The sequence below is a fragment of the Rana temporaria genome, chromosome 5 (assembly GCF_905171775.1).
Source record: "Rana temporaria chromosome 5, aRanTem1.1, whole genome shotgun sequence".
Taxonomy (NCBI): domain Eukaryota; kingdom Metazoa; phylum Chordata; class Amphibia; order Anura; family Ranidae; genus Rana; species Rana temporaria.
In genome coordinates this window covers 139,177,470-139,198,978 of record NC_053493.1, presented here as the reverse complement: position 1 = coordinate 139,198,978, position 21,509 = coordinate 139,177,470, and the positions used below count along the sequence as shown (strand labels likewise).

The 21,509-nt window shown below is 41.4% G+C and overlaps 1 protein-coding gene across 1 annotated transcript in view; it reads right to left on the bottom strand.

Moving 5' to 3' along the window:
- Window positions 1-10,957: 10,957 nt before the first annotated feature.
- LANCL2 (LanC like 2) overlaps window positions 10,958-21,509 on the bottom strand; it is a 76,568-nt gene continuing 66,016 nt past the window's right edge. The window contains exons 8-9 of the mRNA XM_040353168.1: window positions 16,931-17,003; window positions 10,958-11,347 (exon numbers count right to left, since the gene is read on the bottom strand). Of these exons, the coding sequence (XP_040209102.1) occupies window positions 11,271-11,347; window positions 16,931-17,003 (150 nt within the window). The 3' untranslated portion in view covers window positions 10,958-11,270. The remainder of the gene's footprint in view (window positions 11,348-16,930; window positions 17,004-21,509) is intronic.

Sequence of the window (21,509 nt, the reverse complement as noted above, 5' to 3'; positions counted from 1 at the left end):
CAATTCTGCCCAGCTCTCACTAGATACATCTAACCTAAATCAGATCACTTGTCTGTGTATATTCTGCTTTCTGTTCTGTGTTTTCACTGCAATATACATGTATTTCCTTTTCACACTGAACTGTGAATCACACCCCAAGATGAGAAACATCCAGTCAAAACACAGTAAATGCAGCCAATCCTGGGAGAGCTGGATGGGAGAGTAGGGGAGGGGAGAGGGATGTGAATTGTGAACTTTTTACACAGGATGTGCCTCTGTCTCAGGCTAGTGCATTAGATATGTAAATAACCTGTCACTCACAGCAAGGGGGCGGAACGGACTAAGGTTTTTCTCTGCAAGTCTGTTTTATTTCACTGAACAATAAAAGAGGATTGCTCAGAGCAGAATTAACTCTGTGTGGCAAGACTGGGCACAGATGATAGGAAATCTTATACCCTACATTGTGACATCAAAAATAATAATTCGGGTTTACATCCACTTTAAGTAAAATTTCTTTAGCAAGCAGCCATAGGGTAAGTAGACAAGTATGTCCCCTATCAGCATGATACAGGAAACAAAAAAACACTTGTGTGGAAGCAGTGGTATTTATGCAGAGGTTTGATACCTCCTGTTTAGTCAGAGTAATAGATGTGACTCAGCAGGGGTGGAGTGGGGGTGTAGGATCTCTGCAGAGAGGCCACTGCTTCATACAGAGAGCAAGGGAAGTTTTCTGCACCATGTTGGCAGGTGAAAAGATTTCCTTCTCTGGATGTGAATACTTTCTAAAGGATAGTAAGGGCCCTTTCACACGGACGGATCCGTGTGTCCGCTTTGCTCAGCGGGAATCCTTCGTAAAATCCCCGCTGAGCTGTGCAGGGACCGCCCTGTTTCCTCCGCTCTCCCCTATGGGGGGGATCAGATGAACACGGACCGTATGTTTGTGTTCACCCGATCCGATCCGCCAGGCGGAAGAAAAATAGGATTTTCTTCCGTCCGAAAAATCGGATTATTGCGGAGGCGGGTGATAACAGGTGTCAGGGAATGGTCATCCGCAATCACATAGGGACCAATGTATGTCCTGTTTTCATCCGCAACGGATGGATGAAAATGCGGACATACAGTCCGCACATGTGAAAGGGGCCTTAGTGTAACACTTTACACACTTAATTTGATGCACATGGCACATATTTAGTGAATTTAAACTGAAAGTTCAACTGAGATTTAAAAACTGTCTAAGCAATTTAAATGCAACATATGCTAAAAACTACGCTGAAATTAGCTTAACCACTTGACCACTGGGCACGTAAACCCCCTTAATAACCAGACCAATTTTCAGCTTTCGGTGCTCTCACAATTTGAATGACAATTACTCAGTCATACAACACTGTACCCAAATGAAATTTTCGTCCTTTTTTTCACACAAATAGAGCTTTCTTTTGGTGGTATTTAATCACCGTTGGGTTTTGAATTTTTTGCGCTATAAGAGAAAAAAAACTGAAAATTCTGTAAAAAATAATAATTTTTCTTTGTTTCTGTTATAAAATTTGGCAAATTTAGTGTATTGTGTGGTATTGCGGGGTATTGCGGAGTATTGCGGAGTATTGCAGAGTATTGTGTGGTATTGCGGAGTATTGCAGAGTATTGTGTGGTATTGCGGAGTATTGCAGAGTATTGCAGAGTATTGTGTGGTATTGCGGAGTATTGCAGAGTATTGTGTGGTATTGCGGGGTATTGCGGAGTATTGCAGAGTATTGCAGAGTATTGTGTGGTATTGCGGAGTATTGCAGAGTATTGCAGAGTATTGCAGAGTATTGTGTGGTATTGCGGGGTATTGCAGAGTATTGCAGAGTATTGCAGAGTATTGCAGAGTATTGTGTGGTATTGCAGAGTATTGCAGAGTATTGCAGAGTATTGCGTGGTATTGCAGGGTATTGCAGAGTATTGCAGAGTATTGCAGAGTATTGCGTGGTATTGCAGAGTATTGCAGAGTATTGCAGAGTATTGTGTGGTATTGCGGAGTATTGCGGGGTATTGCAGAGTATTGTGTGGTATTGCAGTGTATTGTGTGGTATTGCGGGGTATTGCGGAGTATTGCAGAGTATTGTGTGGTATTGCAGAGTATTGCAGAGTATTGCAGAGTATTGCAGAGTATTGTGTGGTATTGCGGGGTATTGCGGGGTATTGCAGAGTATTGCAGAGTATTGTGTGGTATTGCAGAGTATTGCAGAGTATTGCAGGGTATTGCAGAGTATTGCGTGGTATTGCAGGGTATTGCAGAGTATTGCAGAGTATTGCAGAGTATTGCGTGGTATTGCAGAGTATTGCAGAGTATTGCAGAGTATTGTGTGGTATTGCGGAGTATTGCGGGGTATTGCAGAGTATTGCAGAGTATTGTGTGGTATTGCAGTGTATTGTGTGGTATTGCGGGGTATTGCGGAGTATTGCAGAGTATTGTGTGGTATTGCGGAGTATTGCAGAGTATTGCAGAGTATTGTGTGGTATTGCAGGGTATTGCGGAGTATTGCAGAGTATTGCGTGGTATTGCAGAGTATTGCAGAGTATTGTGTGGTATTGCAGGGTATTGCGGAGTATTGCTGGGTATTGCAGAGTATTGCAGAGTATTGCAGAGTATTGCAGAGTATTGCAGAGTATTGTGTGGTATTGCGGAGTATTGCAGAGTATTGCAGAGTATTGCAGAGTATTGTGTGGTATTGCAGGGTATTGCGGAGTATTGCGGGGTATTGTGGGGTATTGTGGGGCATTGCGGGGCATTGCAGAGTATTGCGGGGCATTGCAGAGTATTGCGGGGCATTGCAGAGTATTGCGGGGCATTGCAGAGTATGGGGGCATTGCAGAGTATGGGGGCATTGCAGAGTATGGGGGCATTGCAGAGTATTGCACAGGGAGGGATGGATGGCTGGATCTGTGACTGCATGTGTCACAGATCCAGCCCGCAGCAGCAGCAGCTGCTTCTGCTCTCTCCCCACTCACACTGTACCGTTCGGTACAGAGAGGAGAGGGAGGAACCGGCGTCATCACATGACGCCGGTTTGTTTACTAGTGATCGCTCCGTCATTGGACGGAGCGATCACGTGGTAAACCGCCGCTATCAGCGGCGATTTACCGTGATCCGTGATCTGCCGGGTCCGGAGGACCCGGCGGTCACGGAGAATCCCAGAGTATTGCGTGGTATTGCAGAGTATTGTGTGGTATTGCGGGGTATTGCGGAGTATTGCAGAGTATTGCAGAGTATTGCAGAGTATTGTGTGGTATTGCAGAGTATTGCAGAGTATTGTGTGGTATTGCAGAGTATTGCAGAGTATTGTGTGGTATTGCAGAGTATTGCAGAGTATTGTGTGGTATTGCAGAGTATTGTGTGGTATTGCAGAGTATTGCAGAGTATTGCAGAGTATTGCAGAGTATTGTGTGGTATTGCGGAGTATTGCAGAGTATTGTGTGGTATTGCGGAGTATTGCAGTGTATTGTGTGGTATTGCGGGGTATTGCGGAGTATTGCAGAGTATTGTGTGGTATTGCAGAGTATTGTGTGGTATTGCAGAGTATTGTGTGGTATTGCAGAGTATTGTGTGGTATTGCGGAGTATTGTGTGGTATTGCAGGGTATTGCGGAGTATTGCGGGGTATTGCGGAGTATTGCGGGGTATTGCGGGGCATTGCGGGGCATTGCAGAGTATTGCGGGGCATTGCAGAGTATTGCGGGGCATTGCAGAGTATTGCGGGGCATTGCAGAGTATTGCGGGGCATTGCAGAGTATGGGGGCATTGCAGAGTATGGGGGCATTGCAGAGTATGGGGGCATTGCAGAGTATGGGGGCATTGCAGAGTATAGGGGCATTGCAGAGTATTGCACAGGGAGGGATGGATGGCTGGATCTGTGACTGCATGTGTCACAGATCCAGCCCGCAGCAGCTGCTTCCGCTCTCTCCCCACTCTCTCCCCACTCACACTGTACCGTTCGGTACAGAGAGGAGAGGGAGGAACCGGCGTCATCACATGACGCCGCTATCAGCGGCGATTTACCGTGATCCGTGATCTGCCGGGTCCGGAGGACCCGGCGGTCACGGAGACTCCCGTGTGCGCGCCCCACAGGGCGCGCGGGAGCGCGATTCTGGGAGGACGTACATTGACGCCCTCCCAGAGTTAAGCAACCGCCTTGTAGACGTATTTCGTCTATAGGGCGGTTGCTAACTGGTTAAAAGTATAATGCTAGTTGTAAGTGGACTAAGCAAAGTGCTGTTTGCCAAGCTGGGGTTTTACATTGTGCATATACAATTGCATGCACATAGGATAACATGATATGCCCAAATAATTATTTATTTTTACAATCCAGTAAATCCTGACATTTTGCTGGTGTTCATAAGCAAGGTTTAATTGTTCTGTAATGATATATATATAAAATGATACAGGTTTGTATATTCAGCTAAGGGCACAGAATGTCAAACTAAATCCACTAAACATATAAATAGTTCCCAACAATATATGTAGATTAGTGGTTCTCAACTCCTGTCCTCAGGACCCACCAACAGGCCAGATTTTAAGCATTACCTTGGGGAGATGCAGACTAGAATACTGCAATCACTGAGCAGCAAATAATATCACCTGTGACGTATTTCAGTTATCCTACAAACCTGGCCCGTTAGTGGGTCCTGAGGACAGGAGCTGAGAACCACTGATGTAGATGCTCATTCAGCCACCCTTCCACCCATTAGCCACAATATTAGAGAGCAATGCTTGTGGTAGCCCAGACCATGCAAAGTATCTCAGCACAGATGAAAGTCTCACAGCAGAAACCTAGGTATCTGACATTTGACCTTGAGCGCTATACGGACCTTTGAAAAAAGCCATGAGTTAATCACACAGGCAGAGAATTGAGATGTCTGGGAGCATTCTGAGCACAATATAAATGATCCCACTGTTTCCATGGTTGCAAGCAAGAAAGATTTGGAATTTTTGCCAGTTTTAGAAACCATTATCGGGTGCAGATTGGTGAAAATAAATGCTTGTGTAGCACCTATAGATTATATTAACCACTTGCCGACCGCCCATAGCGACTGGATAACTCTGGGAGGGCATACTATAACGCAGTGTTTCCCAACTCCAGTCCTCAAGGTACACCAACAGGTCATGTTTTCAGGATTTCCCTCAGATGAAACGGCTGTGGTAATTACTAAGGCAGTGAAACTGATCAAATCACCTGTGCAAAAAAATGAAAAGCATGAAAACATGACCTGTTGGTGTGCCTTGAGGACTGGAGTTGGGAAACACTGCTATAACGTCCTCTTAAAATCGCGCGCACCCAGGAATATCCGTGACCATCAGGTCCCCAGCCCATCACAGACCACGGTATAGGGCCGATGGCAGCGGTCCTTTACCACGTGATCACTCCGTCAACTCAGTTGTAAACAAGCTGGCGCATGCAAACAACTAACATACACATATGTAGTATCGCTGCGATCGTCAGGAGCAGGAGAATTAAAATTTTGGTTGTTCTTTGTTGGTAGGTTATGGTAGTAGAAAGAAATATACACCTACATTTAATTTTTTTTATAAAATTAATAATATATTTATAAATTATTTTACTATTTCGGGCCAGTTTTCCTTTGAGATTGATATATATATATATATATATATATATATATATATATATATATATATATATATCAAAAAAACTGTTAGTCCATTACCATTTACCACCAAAAGAAAGCCCCTGAAAAAAATAAAACAAGGTATAATCCACCTGAATGCAAGTAGTTGTGGTGATATGTGCGGTTTTATTAACATGTCAAAGTTTCAAAATTGTGCTTAGGCATTTAGATTTGTTTTACCCTTATGCTGCGTACACGCGATCATTTTTCGGCATGAAAAAAAAAACGTAGTTTTTCAGCATGTCCAAAAAACGAAGTTTTTCCAACTTCATCATTAAAAACAACGTTGCCCACACACCATCGTTTTAAAAAAATGATGAACAAAGCGCGGTGACGTACAACACGTACGACGGCACTCTAAAGGGGAAGTTCTATTCGCCTTTGGGCTGCTTTAGCTGATTCCGTGTTAGTAAAAGACGATTCGCGCTTTTCTGTCTGTTACAGCGTGATGAATGTGCTTACTCCATTATGAACGGTAGTTTTACCAGAACGAGCGCTCCCGTCTTATAACTTGCTTCTGAGCATGCACAGGTTTAAAACGTCGTTTTAGCCTACACACGATAATTTTTTACAACCCGAAAAACGACATTTAAAATGATCGTGCATGGGCTACACATCATTTTTCGGTTTCTGAAAAACGACAAATTAAAACGACGTTAAAAAATGCAGGATGTTTGAAAAAAAAAAATTAGTTTTTCAGAAACCGAAAAATGATGTGTAGCCCACGCACGATCATTTTAAATGACGTTTTTCAAAAACAACGTTTTTTTCATGCCGAAAAATGATTGTGTGTACGCTGCATAAGGGTAACATAACCCTTTCAAAATACATGAAAACCTATTTTTAAATAAAATAAAGGACAGTTTATACCCCCTACTACCATTCTCCTTTATGCAGTATGCTTACCACTGATGTGCAACTGGGTATTAAAATTCACTAAAAATTATACCCCTTTTGTGAAAGCTTACTAGCATAAAATGAAACAAAGTGAAGGTGCAAAAGACAAAAAAATATTAAAATTAAAATAAAAAACACACAGATACCATCAGCTCTTTTGGTCCTCATATATTTGACCACAGCATTGAAGCTGAAAGATAAGACCTTATATCACAGAGACATTTTACACGTGAAAAAGATTCTATGGCAGAACAACAGACCAAGTCAAGCACACATCTGAAAAAAAAGAAGATCACTCACACAACTTTTCTCACAAAACACAGGCACCGGTCTTCCTCTACACTCAACAAGTGTGAGGTTTACATCAGACATTTAAACACATAGGCAAAGCCCTTTTATTTTTACAAATGGTGCATGCAGCTCCCTTCTTTTAACAGATGTACAAAAAAATAATTTATGATCAGACAACACAGTTGGCTTTACATTACAAGTGGTCTCAAATGCTAAAAAAAATGTTAAATGATATTCTTCAGTCACAGCTACAGATGAACATGCAAAAATGTGACAGCATCATGTAGGAAAATATTTGCACCCAGGATTTAAAGTGCACACAATCTCTGACACAAAAAAAAAAACAAAAAACACATATCTTAAAAGGCGTCCTTTTTGTGAGCTGAACCAGTAACCTCATTGCTGGCATCATTTATTTAGGACATGGACCTTATTCATCAAACCAACTAAAACATTAAATTGCCGATTACTCTATAAGCCAGGTCTTCTTTCAAACACTTTAAAGTGGATGTAAATCCTCACATATACCCAGTGAAGTGAACAGCCTCAGATAATGCAACCAATCTCCCTACATACGTTTTACATGTATATCTGCTGTCTCTCTTTCTACATTCTTTGGAAAGTGCAGACCATGTTAGAAATCTTCTTTCCTCTTCCAGCAGTGGGTGTGGGGTCTGGGCATACACTGTGTCAGAGCTGTTAGGAGGAAAGGGACACAACCCCACTCCTCATAGGCAGAAGAACGAAGGAACATGCAGAGCTGTGATCTGAATAGACAAGCCCTCTGCTAATCTACCCTTATGCTCCCTCTCAGACACAAATTTTTAGCTGCTTTTATCTTGTGTGTTAGAGAACTTGCCAGAAGTGACTCTGCTGATAACAGAGGAATGGAGCAGCAGAAAGAAACAACACTTAGAGCTTTGGAGAGAGATAAGTAAACACTACAGATATATGTGCTTAGGTGAAATTTCATGAATGGGGTTTACAACCACTTTAAACTGCACCTGATTATCTTTACAGTTATCCGTTTAATCTCTGATGTAATACGTTATTTTAAAATGTTAGGCTTCATTTACATTGGTGAATATGAACAAACAGTGGATTCCTGTGGCAGGAATATATGCTAACAGCAGCAGATAGGAAACCTGTGCAAATGAATCACAGGCTGACAACAGCTTCACCTGTCTACAGGTAATCCCACATGGAGCAACCTGCAGACAGGGACAATGGATCGTCTATGCATGCGGAAAGATTGCATACAGGATTGATCATCTGTCTCAAATTGCAAATAATTAATCTATATGTGCAGCCGCTGTCAACCTGTCATTCATTTGTACACGCTTTTCCAGCGCAGCTGTTCGCCTATACCTTTGATGCCTGTTGCTGAAATCTGCTGTATGTTCATATTCATCCGTGTGAATGTAAACTGGCCACACAGCTTCTGATCTGACTGAACGATCTACTGTCATTGGATTATTTACAAGATATGAAACTATCTCAGTCATCAAAACCTTAGTAAATGTGATCAAAATGAAATATTGTAAGGTGCTTATAGTGATTTATACCAGGTTTAGATCTAAAGAAACTTTTTGAACTCAGGCTGGCCATACACAGTGCGTGGTTGCAAGAAAGAAATTTGCATGATTCCCACATAAAACACAGACAGTATTGACAGGGGAATCCCTCCTGCCAAGCAATTGTCTTCTCCCGGTGGGGGAAGCAGTCTTCACTGAGAGAAGACAGCGATTATAGTTACATACAGTCAGGTCCATAAATATTGGGACATCCAAAAAGATTAGAATTGTGTCGTTCTATACACCACCACAATGAATTTGACATGAAACAAACAAGATGTGCTTTAATTGCAGACTTTCAGCTTTAATTTGAGGGTATTTACATCCAAATCAGGTGAACGGTGTAGGAATTACAACAGTTTGTATATGTGCCTCCCACTTTTTAAGGGACCAAAAGTAATGGGACAATTGGCTACTCAGCTGTTCCATGGCCAGGCGTGTGTTATTCCCTCATTATCCCATTTACAAGGAGCAGATAAAAGGTCCAGAGTTAATTTCAAGTGTGCTATTTGCATTTGGAATCTATTGCTGTCAACTCTCAATATGAGATCCAAAGAGCTGTCACTATCAGTAAGCCATCATTAGGCTGAAAAAACAAAACAAACCAATCAGAGAAATAGTAAAAACATTAGGTGTGGCCAAATCAACTGTTTGGAACATCTTTAAAAAGAAAGAACGCACCAATGAGCTCAGCCACACCAAAAGACCCGGAAGACCACAGAAAACAACTGTGGTGGATGACCGAAGAATTCTTTCTCTGGTGAAGAAAAAACTCACAACTGTTGGCCAGATCAAGAACACTCTCCAGGAGGTAGGTGTATGTGTGTCAAAGTCAACAATCAAGAGAAGACTTCACCAGAGTGAATACAGAGGGTTTACCACAAGATGTAAACCATCTGTGAGCCTCAAAAACAGGAAGTTTAGATTAGAGTTTGCCAAACAACATGTAAAAAAGTCTTCACAGTTCTGGAACAACATCCTATGGACAGATGAGACCAAGATCAACTTGTACCAGAGTGATGGGAAGAGAAGAGTATGGAAAGGAAAGGAACTGCTCATGATCCAAAGCATACCACCTCATCAGTGAAGCATGGTGGTGGTAATGTCACGGCGTGGGCATGTATGGCTGCCAATGGAACTGGTTCTCTTGTATTTATTGATGATGTGACTGCTGACAACAGCAGCAGGATGAATTCTGAAGTGTTTCGGGCAATTTTATTATCTGCTCATATTCAGCCAAATGCTTCAGAACTCATTGGACGGCGCTTCACAGTGCAGACCTACAATGACCCGAAGCATACCGCAAAATCAACCAAAGAGTTTTTTAAGGGAAAGAAGTGGAATGTTATGCAATGGGCAAGTCAATCACCTGACCTGAATCCAATTGAGCATGCATTTCACTTGCTGAAGACAAAACTGAAGGGAAAATGCCCCAAGAACAAGCAGGAACTCAAGACAGTTGCAGTAGAGGCCTGGAAGAGCATCACCAGGGATGAAACCCAGCGTCTGGTGATATCTATGCGTTCCACACCACAGGCTGTAATTGACTGCAAAGGATTTGCAACCAAGTATTACAAAGTGAAAGTTTTGATTTATGATTGTTAACCATTACGTTTGGTCCCTTAAAAAGTGGGAGGCACATATACAAACAGTTGTAATTCCTACACCTGATTTGGATGTAAATACCCTCAAATTAAAGCACATCTTGTTTGTTTCATTTCAAATCCATTGTGGTGGTGTATAGAACCAAAAAGATTAGAATTGTGTTTGTGTCCCAATAATTATGGACCGAACTGTATACACATACATGGACTTGCATCTTTTTCAACCTATGTATGTAACCATTATTGCTAGCAGCCACTAGTGAAAATTAGAGAATACGGCAGGCTGGTTGATCGATCAACTTGATACATTCAGCTTGCCCATTATTCGTTAGATTCTTGGCTGGTACCTGCTGAACCTGCCAAGATTCAAACCATGTATGGGCAGCCTTACTCAACATAGTCTCATACAAAGTGTATGAAAAGAGTGGATTATAGGCGAGGCCACACTTTATTTTCTGCAATTTAGTAGATTGTACAATTTGGTTGCAACATCGATGACCAGATTATTGGCGAGAATAAGCCCGTGTGCCACTTCTCTATCTTCCACAGTTCTGGAACTGTTAACAGCCAGTCTGCTTCTGATGTGCATCTTCTAACTGCAAGGTAGTTTGCTGGTATATCTGATAATCTACAAATAGAGGGCTTCTGCCCGAGATCCAGACCCAGCCAGACTGCATTCTACCCTTCATAGTTGATGTCCAAAAGGGGACGGGTTAAAAAAACAAAAACACAACAATTATCCAATCAGCATGCATTTTGTTGACCTTCTACTAAGACGTGTTTTTGTTTTCCTTTGTTACAACACTGTAGCAGTTTTGAGTCTCAGGCTCTTGCTTTATAAGTGAATGGGGAGTTTGTATAGCATATACTATACCATATATATATATATATATATATATATATATATATATATATATATATATATATATATATATATATATATAAAAACATTGCAATAATGCATCTGAAAATTAAATGCCATCAGAATGCATTGGTAAAAAACGTCCAATGGCAAACATAAAACAAAAGAGATAGCATCTTCAGTCTGCAGAACATCAAGATCACAGAGTTGATAATGTAAGATTCCATTTAGCCCATTTTCTGCAGCAACGGCTTCAGTAAACATTGCCACAACACTCTGAAAAAAGTGGTGACAAGGTAAAGTTGGCAGCATGTGGTGGAGGCACTGAACATGACGGGTGGAAATTCAACATCTCCTCGTTGCACACACAGACTGTATCCAAAATTCTCCTGCCAGCCAATCAAAGTTCAAATGCAGGGAAGCGTGAAGTCTCTGGTGTCAACACGTCCGATAGGAAATGAATAGCGCCAGCCATTCCTGAAAAGAAGCGGAGAGAAACTCTAATTTACTTTTAGAAAGGGTAAGGGAGATGCGTGAAGAAACTGCTAGACTACATACAAGCACTTTATGAGTGCAGAATCCAATTTTGTGATTCAGGAAGGTTTAATATTTTTTTAGAAAATTATATATCTTAAAAATTTGCAATCGTCACAGAGTCCGATGCATTGAAGCTGAAAACACAAGAAAAAAAAAATTTCAAGGACAACTAGACATTCAATCATTCATTCTCATTTGTTCCAGCAGCCTGCTCAAATAATTTGCTGATAATTAAAATTCCAGATGATATGGCCTTCGGCTTGCAAATCGGCCGTTTACAGCAATTTCTTCCTACACGCTGCTCCCAGGGACCACTAGAGGGGGCTGAAGGGAAGATGACCCATCGTATTGGGATAAATGAGCAATTCATCTTATTTATTTCCCTAAGCCGCCTCTAGTGTTGGCAAGGAGCATCTGGAGGAAGAGAAAATGTGAACTCACCGCTTCCAGGCTGAAGGGCTCCTCTGCCTAAAGCCTTGAACACACAATGAGAATATTGGACGAATGATTGTTCGTTTGCATGCAAATGACGAGGAAACTAAAGTTACGAAAATTCTCCTACGAAAGGATACAACTTCAGAAGCGATGTAATATGTTGTATTCTGTCGTTTCTAAGCATGCATGGTTTTTCAGACAAATACTGTACTGCAGGGTTTGACAAATTTGCTTGGAATCTATGAGCCATCTAAAAAAGTAAGGAGCCAGAAAACGCGCCCCGTCCCGCCGAGCTCGCGCAGAAGTGAACACATACGTGAGCAGCGCCCGCATATGTAAATGGTGTTCAAACCACACGTGAGGTATCGCCGCGGTTGGTAGAGCGAGAGCAATAATTCTAACCCTAGACCTCCTCTGTAACTCAAAACATGCAACCTGTAGAATTTTTTTAAACGTCGCCTATGGAGAATTTAAAGGGTAAAAGTTTGTCGCCATTTCACGAGCGAACACAATTTTGAAGCGCGACATGTTGGGTATCAATTTACTCGGCGTAACATTATCTTTCACAATATAAAAAAAATAATTGAATGGAGACGCATGATACCCCAAGTCGCTAATTCTAGTGGCAATTGCAACCTAGCGCCCGGGAATTGTCGAACTCTGCTGTACTGATTAACAAAAATCGTATGTTCTGGTATGGTATGAGAAAAAGTGTCATGATTGGCTCTTGGAAGCTATATACTAATGATCAGATTGTTTCGAAAGCAGTATTTTTGGTCCAATTTCTTATTGTGTGTACTAGGATTAAAACTCCTGCAAAACTTATCTGCAAAACAGGTATCCCTTGAAATTAACTTTTAAAGTAGGCAAGTTAGAATTAGGCCCCTTTCACACATGCAGACTTTTCATTTCATTCATGTCAAAACAGATACATTTTTCATCAATTTTTCATCAGTTTTTTTACATCCACTACCAATGCAAAAACAGATGAAAAACTGACCATTTGTCAGTTTACATCGGTTTTTCGTCCAATACGTTTTTTAACAAGAGATAAATAGAGCTTTGAACAATTAAAAAAAAAAAAAAACGGGTGACGACGGATGCAGATGTGAACTGATATAAATGGATTATCATCTATTTATTTACATCAGTTTTTTCATAGAGGTGCATTAACAAAAAGGTGCAATTGATAAGTTAGGACACTTTCACATGGGGCTGTCCGTGTGCGTGCTCCGCTTTGCTCAGCGAGGAAAGCACCGTCAATCCCCGCTGAGCAGGCAAATGACAGTTCTGTCTCTGCACACTGCGCAGGGACCGACCTGTCAGAGTGCCGCTCTCCCCTATGGGGGATCGGATGACGACGGACCATAGAGTCCGTTGTCATCAGATCAGATCCGCCAGAAGAATGGAAAATAGGGTTTTCCTCTGCCACACTTTGGTGGATCGGAGCGGGTTGGATGTCAGCAGTGGCTCCATAGAGCTGCACGGAGCGCCCGTTCAGTTCTGCCTAAAAAAACTGTGTGAAAGGGCCCTAACATACATAGATACAATTGATGGTAGCGGGAGTAAAGATCATACACAAGTATATAGTATCAATCTGAAGTTCCAATAATATTTTAAAATATTGTGACTTAAAGGTGTTGTAAAGATCATTTTTTTCCCCCTAAATGGCTTCCTTTACCTTAGTTCAGTCCTCCTTCAACTTACCTCATTCTTCGATTTTTCTTTTAAATGTCCTTATTTCTTCTGAGAAATCCTCACTTCCTGTTCTTCTGTCTATAACTCCACACAGTAATGTGAGGCTTTCTCCCTGGTGTGGAGTGTCGCGCTCAACCCCCCATTGGGCTACAGGAGAGTCAGGACGCTCTCTACGTTGCAGATAGAGAAAGGAGCTGTGTGTTAGTGGGCATCCTGTCTCTTCTGCCCGCCCCCTCAAGGGAGGGGGCGAGCATGACACTCCACACCAGGGAGAAAGCCTCGCATTACTGTGTAGAGTTACAGACAGAAGAACAGGAAGTGAGGATTTCTCAGAAGAAATAAGGACATTTAAAAGCAAAATCGAAGGATGAGGTAAGTGAAGGAAGCAATTTTTTTAGGGAATTTTTTTTTTTTTTTTACCTTTACAACCCCTTTAACCTATTTAGTTAGAAATCTAACATCTCACAAAAAATACGTTTTATGTTGAAAATGAAAGGTTAAAACTCAGAGTATGTATTTAAAATATGATCTCAAGTGCTAGAGAGAAAAAATAAGGATTCTGAATATTATCTCATCTTACGTAAATCATTTGAATACAATATAGAATTTATTAAAGATTTGTGTAGAATCAATAGATTTGCTTTGTATTATGGAAGATTTTTAAAATAGGTTTAATGTTATTTAAGGAAATAAAGAGATAATAAATCCGCTACCAACTTTGTGTATAAAGAAAAATTGAAGACGGGAGAAAAAGGGTAAGGAGGAAAGTTTGAAAAGGGAAAATGAGAGGCGAAAAAAATAAAATAAAAATCCCCGGGATATAACATGGTGGTAGTCTTATACTCTGAACGTATAAAATAGAGAGGTATGGAGTAGAATTACAAAGGCCTTAGTAAGGAGGTGTAAAAGTTGGGAGGAAAAATTTATGAAAGTGCACTTTTCCTTCCATCTCAAAATCTGTATGTAAAGTCCCCCTGCATGATACCCTGTGCTGGGTATACGCTTATAAACATTGCCCTTGGGGGTCATCAGTCTACACTATGCAGCTACTGGCTTTTAATCCTGACTATCACTGACAGCTTGGGTCCCCACTGACAGTACGAAACCAATCAGATTGCTTCCTGACGGAAGTTCCTGATCATCTGATCGCTTTGACAGCTATAACAGTAATCAAATGCCGGCTGGAGGCAGCAATAAAAGCCTCCAACCAGCAGATAAACACTGCCACCTTTGGGCTTCATTGGCATTTGCAGTGCAATCTTTAATACTTGTAACCGTAGTTATAGCACAGTAATATACAGTCAGGTCCATAAATATTGGGACATCAACACAATTCTAATCTTTTTGGCTCTATACACCACCACAATGGATTTGAAATGAAACAAACACGATGTGCTTTAACTGCAGACTTTCAGCTTTAATTTGAGGGTATTTACATCCAAATCAGGTGAACGGTATAGGAATTACAACAGTTTGTATATGTGCCTCCCACTTTATAAAGGGTAATGGGACAGATTAACAATCACAAATCAAACTTTCACTTTTTAATTCTTGGTTGCAAATCCATTCCTGTCAATTACAGCCTGAAGTCTGGAACGCATAGACATCACCAGATGTTGGGTTTCATCCCTGGTGATGCTCTTCCAGGCCTCTACTGAAACTGTCTTCAGTTCCTGCCTGTTCTTGGGGCATTTTCCCTTTAGTTTTGTCTTCAGCAAGTGAAATGCATGCTCAATAGGATTCAGGTCAGGTGATTGACTTGGCCATTGCATAACATTGGCAGCCATACATGCCCACGCCATGACACTACCACCACCATGCTTCACTGATGAGGTGGTATGCTTTGGATCATGAGCAGTTCCTTTCCTTCTCCATACTCTTCTCTTCCCATCACTCTGGTACAAGTTGATCTTGGTCTCATCTGTCCATAGGATGTTGTTCCAGAACTGTGAAGGCTTTTTTAGATGTTGTTTGGCAAACTCTAATCTGGCCTTCCTGTTTTTGAGGCTCACCAATGGCTTACATCTTGTGGTGAACCCTCTGTATTCACTCTGGTGAAGTCTTCTCTTGATTGTTGACTTTGACACACACCTACCTCCTGGAGAGTGTTCTTGATCTGGCCAACTGTTGTGAAGGGTGTTTTCTTCACCAGGGAAAGAATTTTTTTCTTTGGTCATCCACCACAGTTGTTTTCTGTGGTCTTCCGGGTCTTTTGGTGTGGCCGAGCTCACCGCAATATCTATGCGAAAAGATAAAAGGCCACAACGCCAATCGCGTCTTGCGATCCACCGACCAAAATCTGGTCCAGATACCCAAAGCCAGATACAAATCCAAGGGAGAAAGAAGGTTTGCGGTACAAGGTCCTAAACTATGGAACGCTTTACCAACCAGCATTCGGTTGGAGGAAAACCACCTGACCTTCAGAAGACTGATCAAAACACTGCTTTTTTGATGCTCTGGAAAGACAGCAACAACTAGCGCCCAGAGGCGATTCAGTTTGCATGCGCCGCGCTATATAAGTTTTTTCATTCATTCATTCATTCACTCACCGGTGCATTCTTTCTTTTTAAGAATGTTCCAACCAGTTGATTTGGCCACACCTAATGTTTTTGCCATCTCTCTGATGGGTTTGTTTTGTTTTTTTAGCCTAATGATAGCTTGCTTCACTGATAGTGACAGTTCTTTGGATCTCATATTGAGAGTTGACAGCAACAGATTCCAAATGCATATAGCACACTTGAAATTAACTCTGGACCTTTTATCTGCTCCTTGTAAATGAGATAATGAGGGAATGACACACACCTGGCTATGGAACAGCTGAGCAGCCAATTGTCCCATTACTTTTGGTCCCTTAAAAAGTTGAAGGCACATATACAAACTGTTGTAATTCCTACACCGTTCACCTGATTTGGATGTAAATATACTCAAATTAAAAGCTGAATGTCTACAGTTAAAGCACATCTTATTCGTTTCATTTCAAATCCAATGTGGTGGCGTATAGAGCCAAAAAGATTAGAATTGTGTCAATGTCCCAATATTTATGGACCTGACTGTATTATTTACAATAAAAAAAATAATAATTGAAAAAAGTAAACTTTATTCCTACATTTCTGTACATTTGTCAGTGTATGATAAAATACAAAAAGAGCAAGGTTTGCTGTGGATGACACCTCTACTTTTCTATGTTCTGTGAGAAATGTATACCAGGCAAGAGCAAGGTTTGCTGTGGATGACACCTCTACTTTTCTATGTTCTGTGAGAAATGTATACCAGGCAACTTTCTCTAAGGGGGTCATCATTTGGAACCCATCATGGACCCCCTTTATAAAAAGATTCGGAGAGTTTGCCAATTCATACAAAACAAGCTACTCAAGCTTATAGTTGTAATACCTTCAAAGAGAGAGTAAGGTCGGTCTGGGATTCGGCATCCATGTTTCCCATAATCTAAACACCACTCTGCAAACTAGAAGAAAGAAAACATTCTCACACATGGGATTGGAGATCAGTACCAAATCACAATAACATTTGCATTATTTTCTTCATCTGTTAAATACTTTGAACCCAGTAAGTTCTGCCAATTCTCATTTCCAAATGTTGGGCTACAACACATTTTACCTGGGAGGCAATTGTACCTTCTGAAAATGTCAGAAACTGGGCTTTTTTTTTTTTAAATCAAACTTTATTTCTCCTTGTCAAATTTGTTTATTGTTTTGAATAAAATAAAGTAGAATCATCTGAATATTACAAAGATTGTGGTATATATTCAAAGGGTAACAAACTTAATATTTAAATTGGAAAGAGACAAATAGAAAACTCAAATGCAATAACGCACTATATAAGCATCACCAGTGGTTCTCAACTCCTGTCCTCAGGACCCACCAACAGGACACATTTTAAGTATTCCCTTGGAAAGATACAGACTAGAATACTGCAATCGCTGAGCGGAAAATTATATCACCTGTGATGTATTTTAGTTGTCTTGCAAATCTGGCCTGTTAGTGGGTCCTGAGGACAGGAGTTGAGAACCACTGAAATAGACCATCAAAGTCAAATGTAAAAAATGCCATATAATTGAAAAGAAAGAGAAAGGTAGATTGTCGACTGTCAGTCTGATTAAAAACAAAGTGATTGACAAATCAGCGAAGCAAAAATACATTTCAATGGGTCTGGAGAACAACCCTATATATATTAGCCGCTCGGACTGCTTTCATGGGAGAATCTTCAGCCACGATCCCAGTAAACCACAACATATTTTTTTTAATATATATATATATATATATATATATACATATATATATATATATACATATATATATATATATATACACACACACACACACACACACATATACACAGACACACAGACACACACATTATATAATTAAAAAAATATGTTGCGGTTTGCAAGTGGTTTACTGGGATCGTGGCTAAAGCTATTCCCATGAAAGCAGTCCGAGCGGCTTATGAGCTGCTGAAACGCTTTCCGAATCAGCGGGAGAGGACGTCCCCCCTCCCTCTGCTCGCCGGTGTTGCTCGGGCTTGTCGATTCCACTAGTTCGAACAGAAAAAGATCAGAGGGTGCGTCAGGCTGCTCCCATGGGTGATCAAAAAGATAACACTCTTTGATCGGCTCTATGGCCTTGGAGAACTGGAACGACGTCATGACGTCACTTTCAATCCAGACTAAGTTTTTTTTTTTTTTTTATGCAAAAGTTCAAAAAATATTTTTTGGGGGATCAATTGCTTTTAAAGGTAAAGAAGAGCTATGGGGTCTTTTTGACCCCAAATCTCTTCATAAAGGAGGAGCTGTCACCCTTATTCTATCACAAGAGATGTAATAGAATAAGGGTGGAGCTGTCACCCATTCTATTACAGGGGATGTTTACATTCCTTGTAATAGGAATACAAGTGATAAAAAAACACATTTAAAAGCACCCCCAATCTCTCCATGCTTGCACGCAAAAGCAAAAGCATACATAAGTCACGCACGCATATGTAAATGGTGTTCGCACCACACGCAAGGTATCACTGCAAACGTAAGAGCGAGAGCAATAATTCTAGCACTACACCTCTTCTATAAATCTAAACAGATACCGTGCGACAGAAAAAAATGCAACGATCGCCATTTTATTCCCTAGGCCTAGGGTCTTTGCTAAAAAAAAAAAATGTATATTTTGGGGGGGTTTAATTTTCTAGCAAAAATTACTGGATTTAAACTTTTAAAACACAATATTCCAGAAAAAGCCTGGTCGGCAAGTTATTCAAATTTTTTTTTTTAAAGGTAAATATATAGGCAGTGAGATTTAACTGGAAGCAAAAGAAAAGTGGGAAAGCAAAGCCTATGGGAAATGATACCTGCACATCGGACTAGCGAAATATAGCAGATATGCTAGTAATAAGATATAATAGTAATATAATAAATATACTAGTAATAAAATAGGATTATAATATAATCGTAATGTAATGTAGTAAATATACTACATAATCAACTTAAAGAGTGATAACATCCACTACAGATCAGGGACATGTTGTGCTGAGTATATAATGAAAAATTAAAGCATGCACATCATAAAACAGACCCCTACCTTATTTTATTATGCATGCGTTGTCGTATCTGGCCTGCACTTTGATGCTCTGGTAGCTGAAGAAAAGTCTGCTGCATTTTTAATATCCTGTTTCTAGCTATGAATAGGTTAATGGAATTTCAAAAAGCCACTACAAAAAAGAGATTTTTAATACAGCTTACCTGTAAAATCTTTTTCTTGGAGTACATCACGGGACACAGAGCGGCATTCATTACTATATGGGTTATATGGAGTACCTTCAGGTGTAGACACTGGCAATCTCAAACAGGAAATGCCCCTCCCTATATAACCCCCTCCCATAGGAGGAGTACCTCAGTTTTGTAGCAAGCAGTATGCCTCCCAAAATGGTCCTCAAAAAAGAGGGGTGGGAGCTCTGTGTCCCGTGATGTACTCCAAGAAAAAGATTTTACAGGTAAGCTGTATTAAAAATCTCTTTTTCTTTATCGTACATCACGGGACACAGAGCGGCATTCATTACTATATGGGATGTCCCAAAGCAATGCTTACAATGAGGGGAGGGAGAACATCTCCAAGACAAAAGGATTTAATTTAGAGATATACTCAAATCATAATAAATCCAATTTAGTTGAGAAAAATAATTTTAAATTTTAAATTTAACTCAAAAAAGAGGAGCCCCCGGAATCCGAGGGTCTCAAACTGCAGCCTGCAGCACTGCCTGCCCGAAGGCAGTATCAGTATTCCTTCTTACGTCCAACTTGTAGAATTTTGTAAACGTGTGGACAGAAGACCAGGTTGCCGCCTTGCAAACTTGAGCCATAGAGATCTGGTGGTGTGCTGCCCAGGAGGCGCCCATGGCTCTAGTAGAATGAGCCTTTAATGATACTGGAGGAGGCAACCCTTTCAAGCCGTAGGCCTGAGTGATTAATTGCTTAATCCACCTAGAAATGGTGGACTTTGCAGCTGCCTGCCCCTTCTTGGGCCCATCCGGTAGAATGAACAGCACATCTGTTTTTCGGATCTTCTTTGTAGCTTTAAGATAGGCCTTCATGGCCCTGACAATATCCAAGGTATGCAGCAACCCTTCCTTTCTGGAAGTAGGTTTAGGGAAGAAGGATGGTAATACCAAATCCTGGTTCAAATGAAAACTGGATATGACCTTCGGTAGGAAGGAAGGATGAGGGCGTAGAACGACCCTGTCCTTATGAAAAACAAGATATGGTTCCTTACAGGATAAGGCCGCCAGCTCCGAAACTCTTCTTGCGGAAACTATGGCAACCAAAAATACTAACTTCCTTGTCAGTAGAACCAAAGGAATATCAGCCAACGGCTCAAACGGTTGTTTCTGTAAATTTGACAGAACAAGATTTAAATCCCACGGACAAAGCGGGGATTTAACTGGAGGTCTAATACGTAAGACCCCTTGAAGGAAGGTCTTAACCAGCGAGTGGGCGGCCAGCGGCCGCTGAAACCACACTGACAGAGCAGAAATCTGTCCTTTGATTGTGCTTAATGCCAATCCTTTATCCACTCCTAGCTGGAGAAAACTTAATACTCTATCGATGGTAAATTTGCGAGAAAGCCATCGCTTGGACTCACACCAGCCTACATAGGCCTTCCAGACCCTGTAATAAATCACCCTAGAGACCGGTTTCCTGGCTCTGATTAGGGTAGAGATTACTTTCTGAGACAGACCTCTACCCCTGAGAATCAGGGATTCAGCTTCCAGGCCGTCAAATTTAGATGCCGTAAGGCAGGGTGGAGGATCGGACCTTGCGATAGCAGGTCTGGCCGTAGAGGAAGAGTCCAAGGGTCTCCCACTACCATCCTTAAGATTAGTGAGTACCCTGCCCTTCTGGGCCATGCTGGAGCTACCAGGATGACTGGTATGTGCTCCACCCGGATCCTGCGCAGCAGGCGGGGTAGTAACTGGAGCGGGGGAAACGCATAAAGAAGTTTGAACTGATGCCAAGGGCAAACCAACGCATCGGTTTCGCAGGCCATCGGATCCCTTGAGCGGGATATGAACCTGTCTAGTTTCTTGTTGAGTCTCGATGCCATGATATCCACGTCCGGCACTCCCCATATTTGGCAGAGTGCTTGAAAGACTTGTGGATGCAGAGACCATTCCCCCGGCCATAGAGTCTGGCGGCTTAAGAAGTCCGCCTGAAAGTTGTCCACTCCTGGAATGAATATTGCCGATATGCAGGGCACATGAGCCTCTGCCCATAGGAGAATCAAGCTCACCTCTCTCTGAGCGGCTTGACTCCTGGTTCCCCCTTGGTGATTTATGTATGCCACGGCCGTGGCATTGTCTGATTGAATTCTCACCGGGAACCCCTGCAATTTTGACGTCCAAGCCCTGAGGGCTAGTCGAGCAGCTCTGAGCTCCAAGATGTTGATGGGCAACTGCTTCTCTGGCTTTG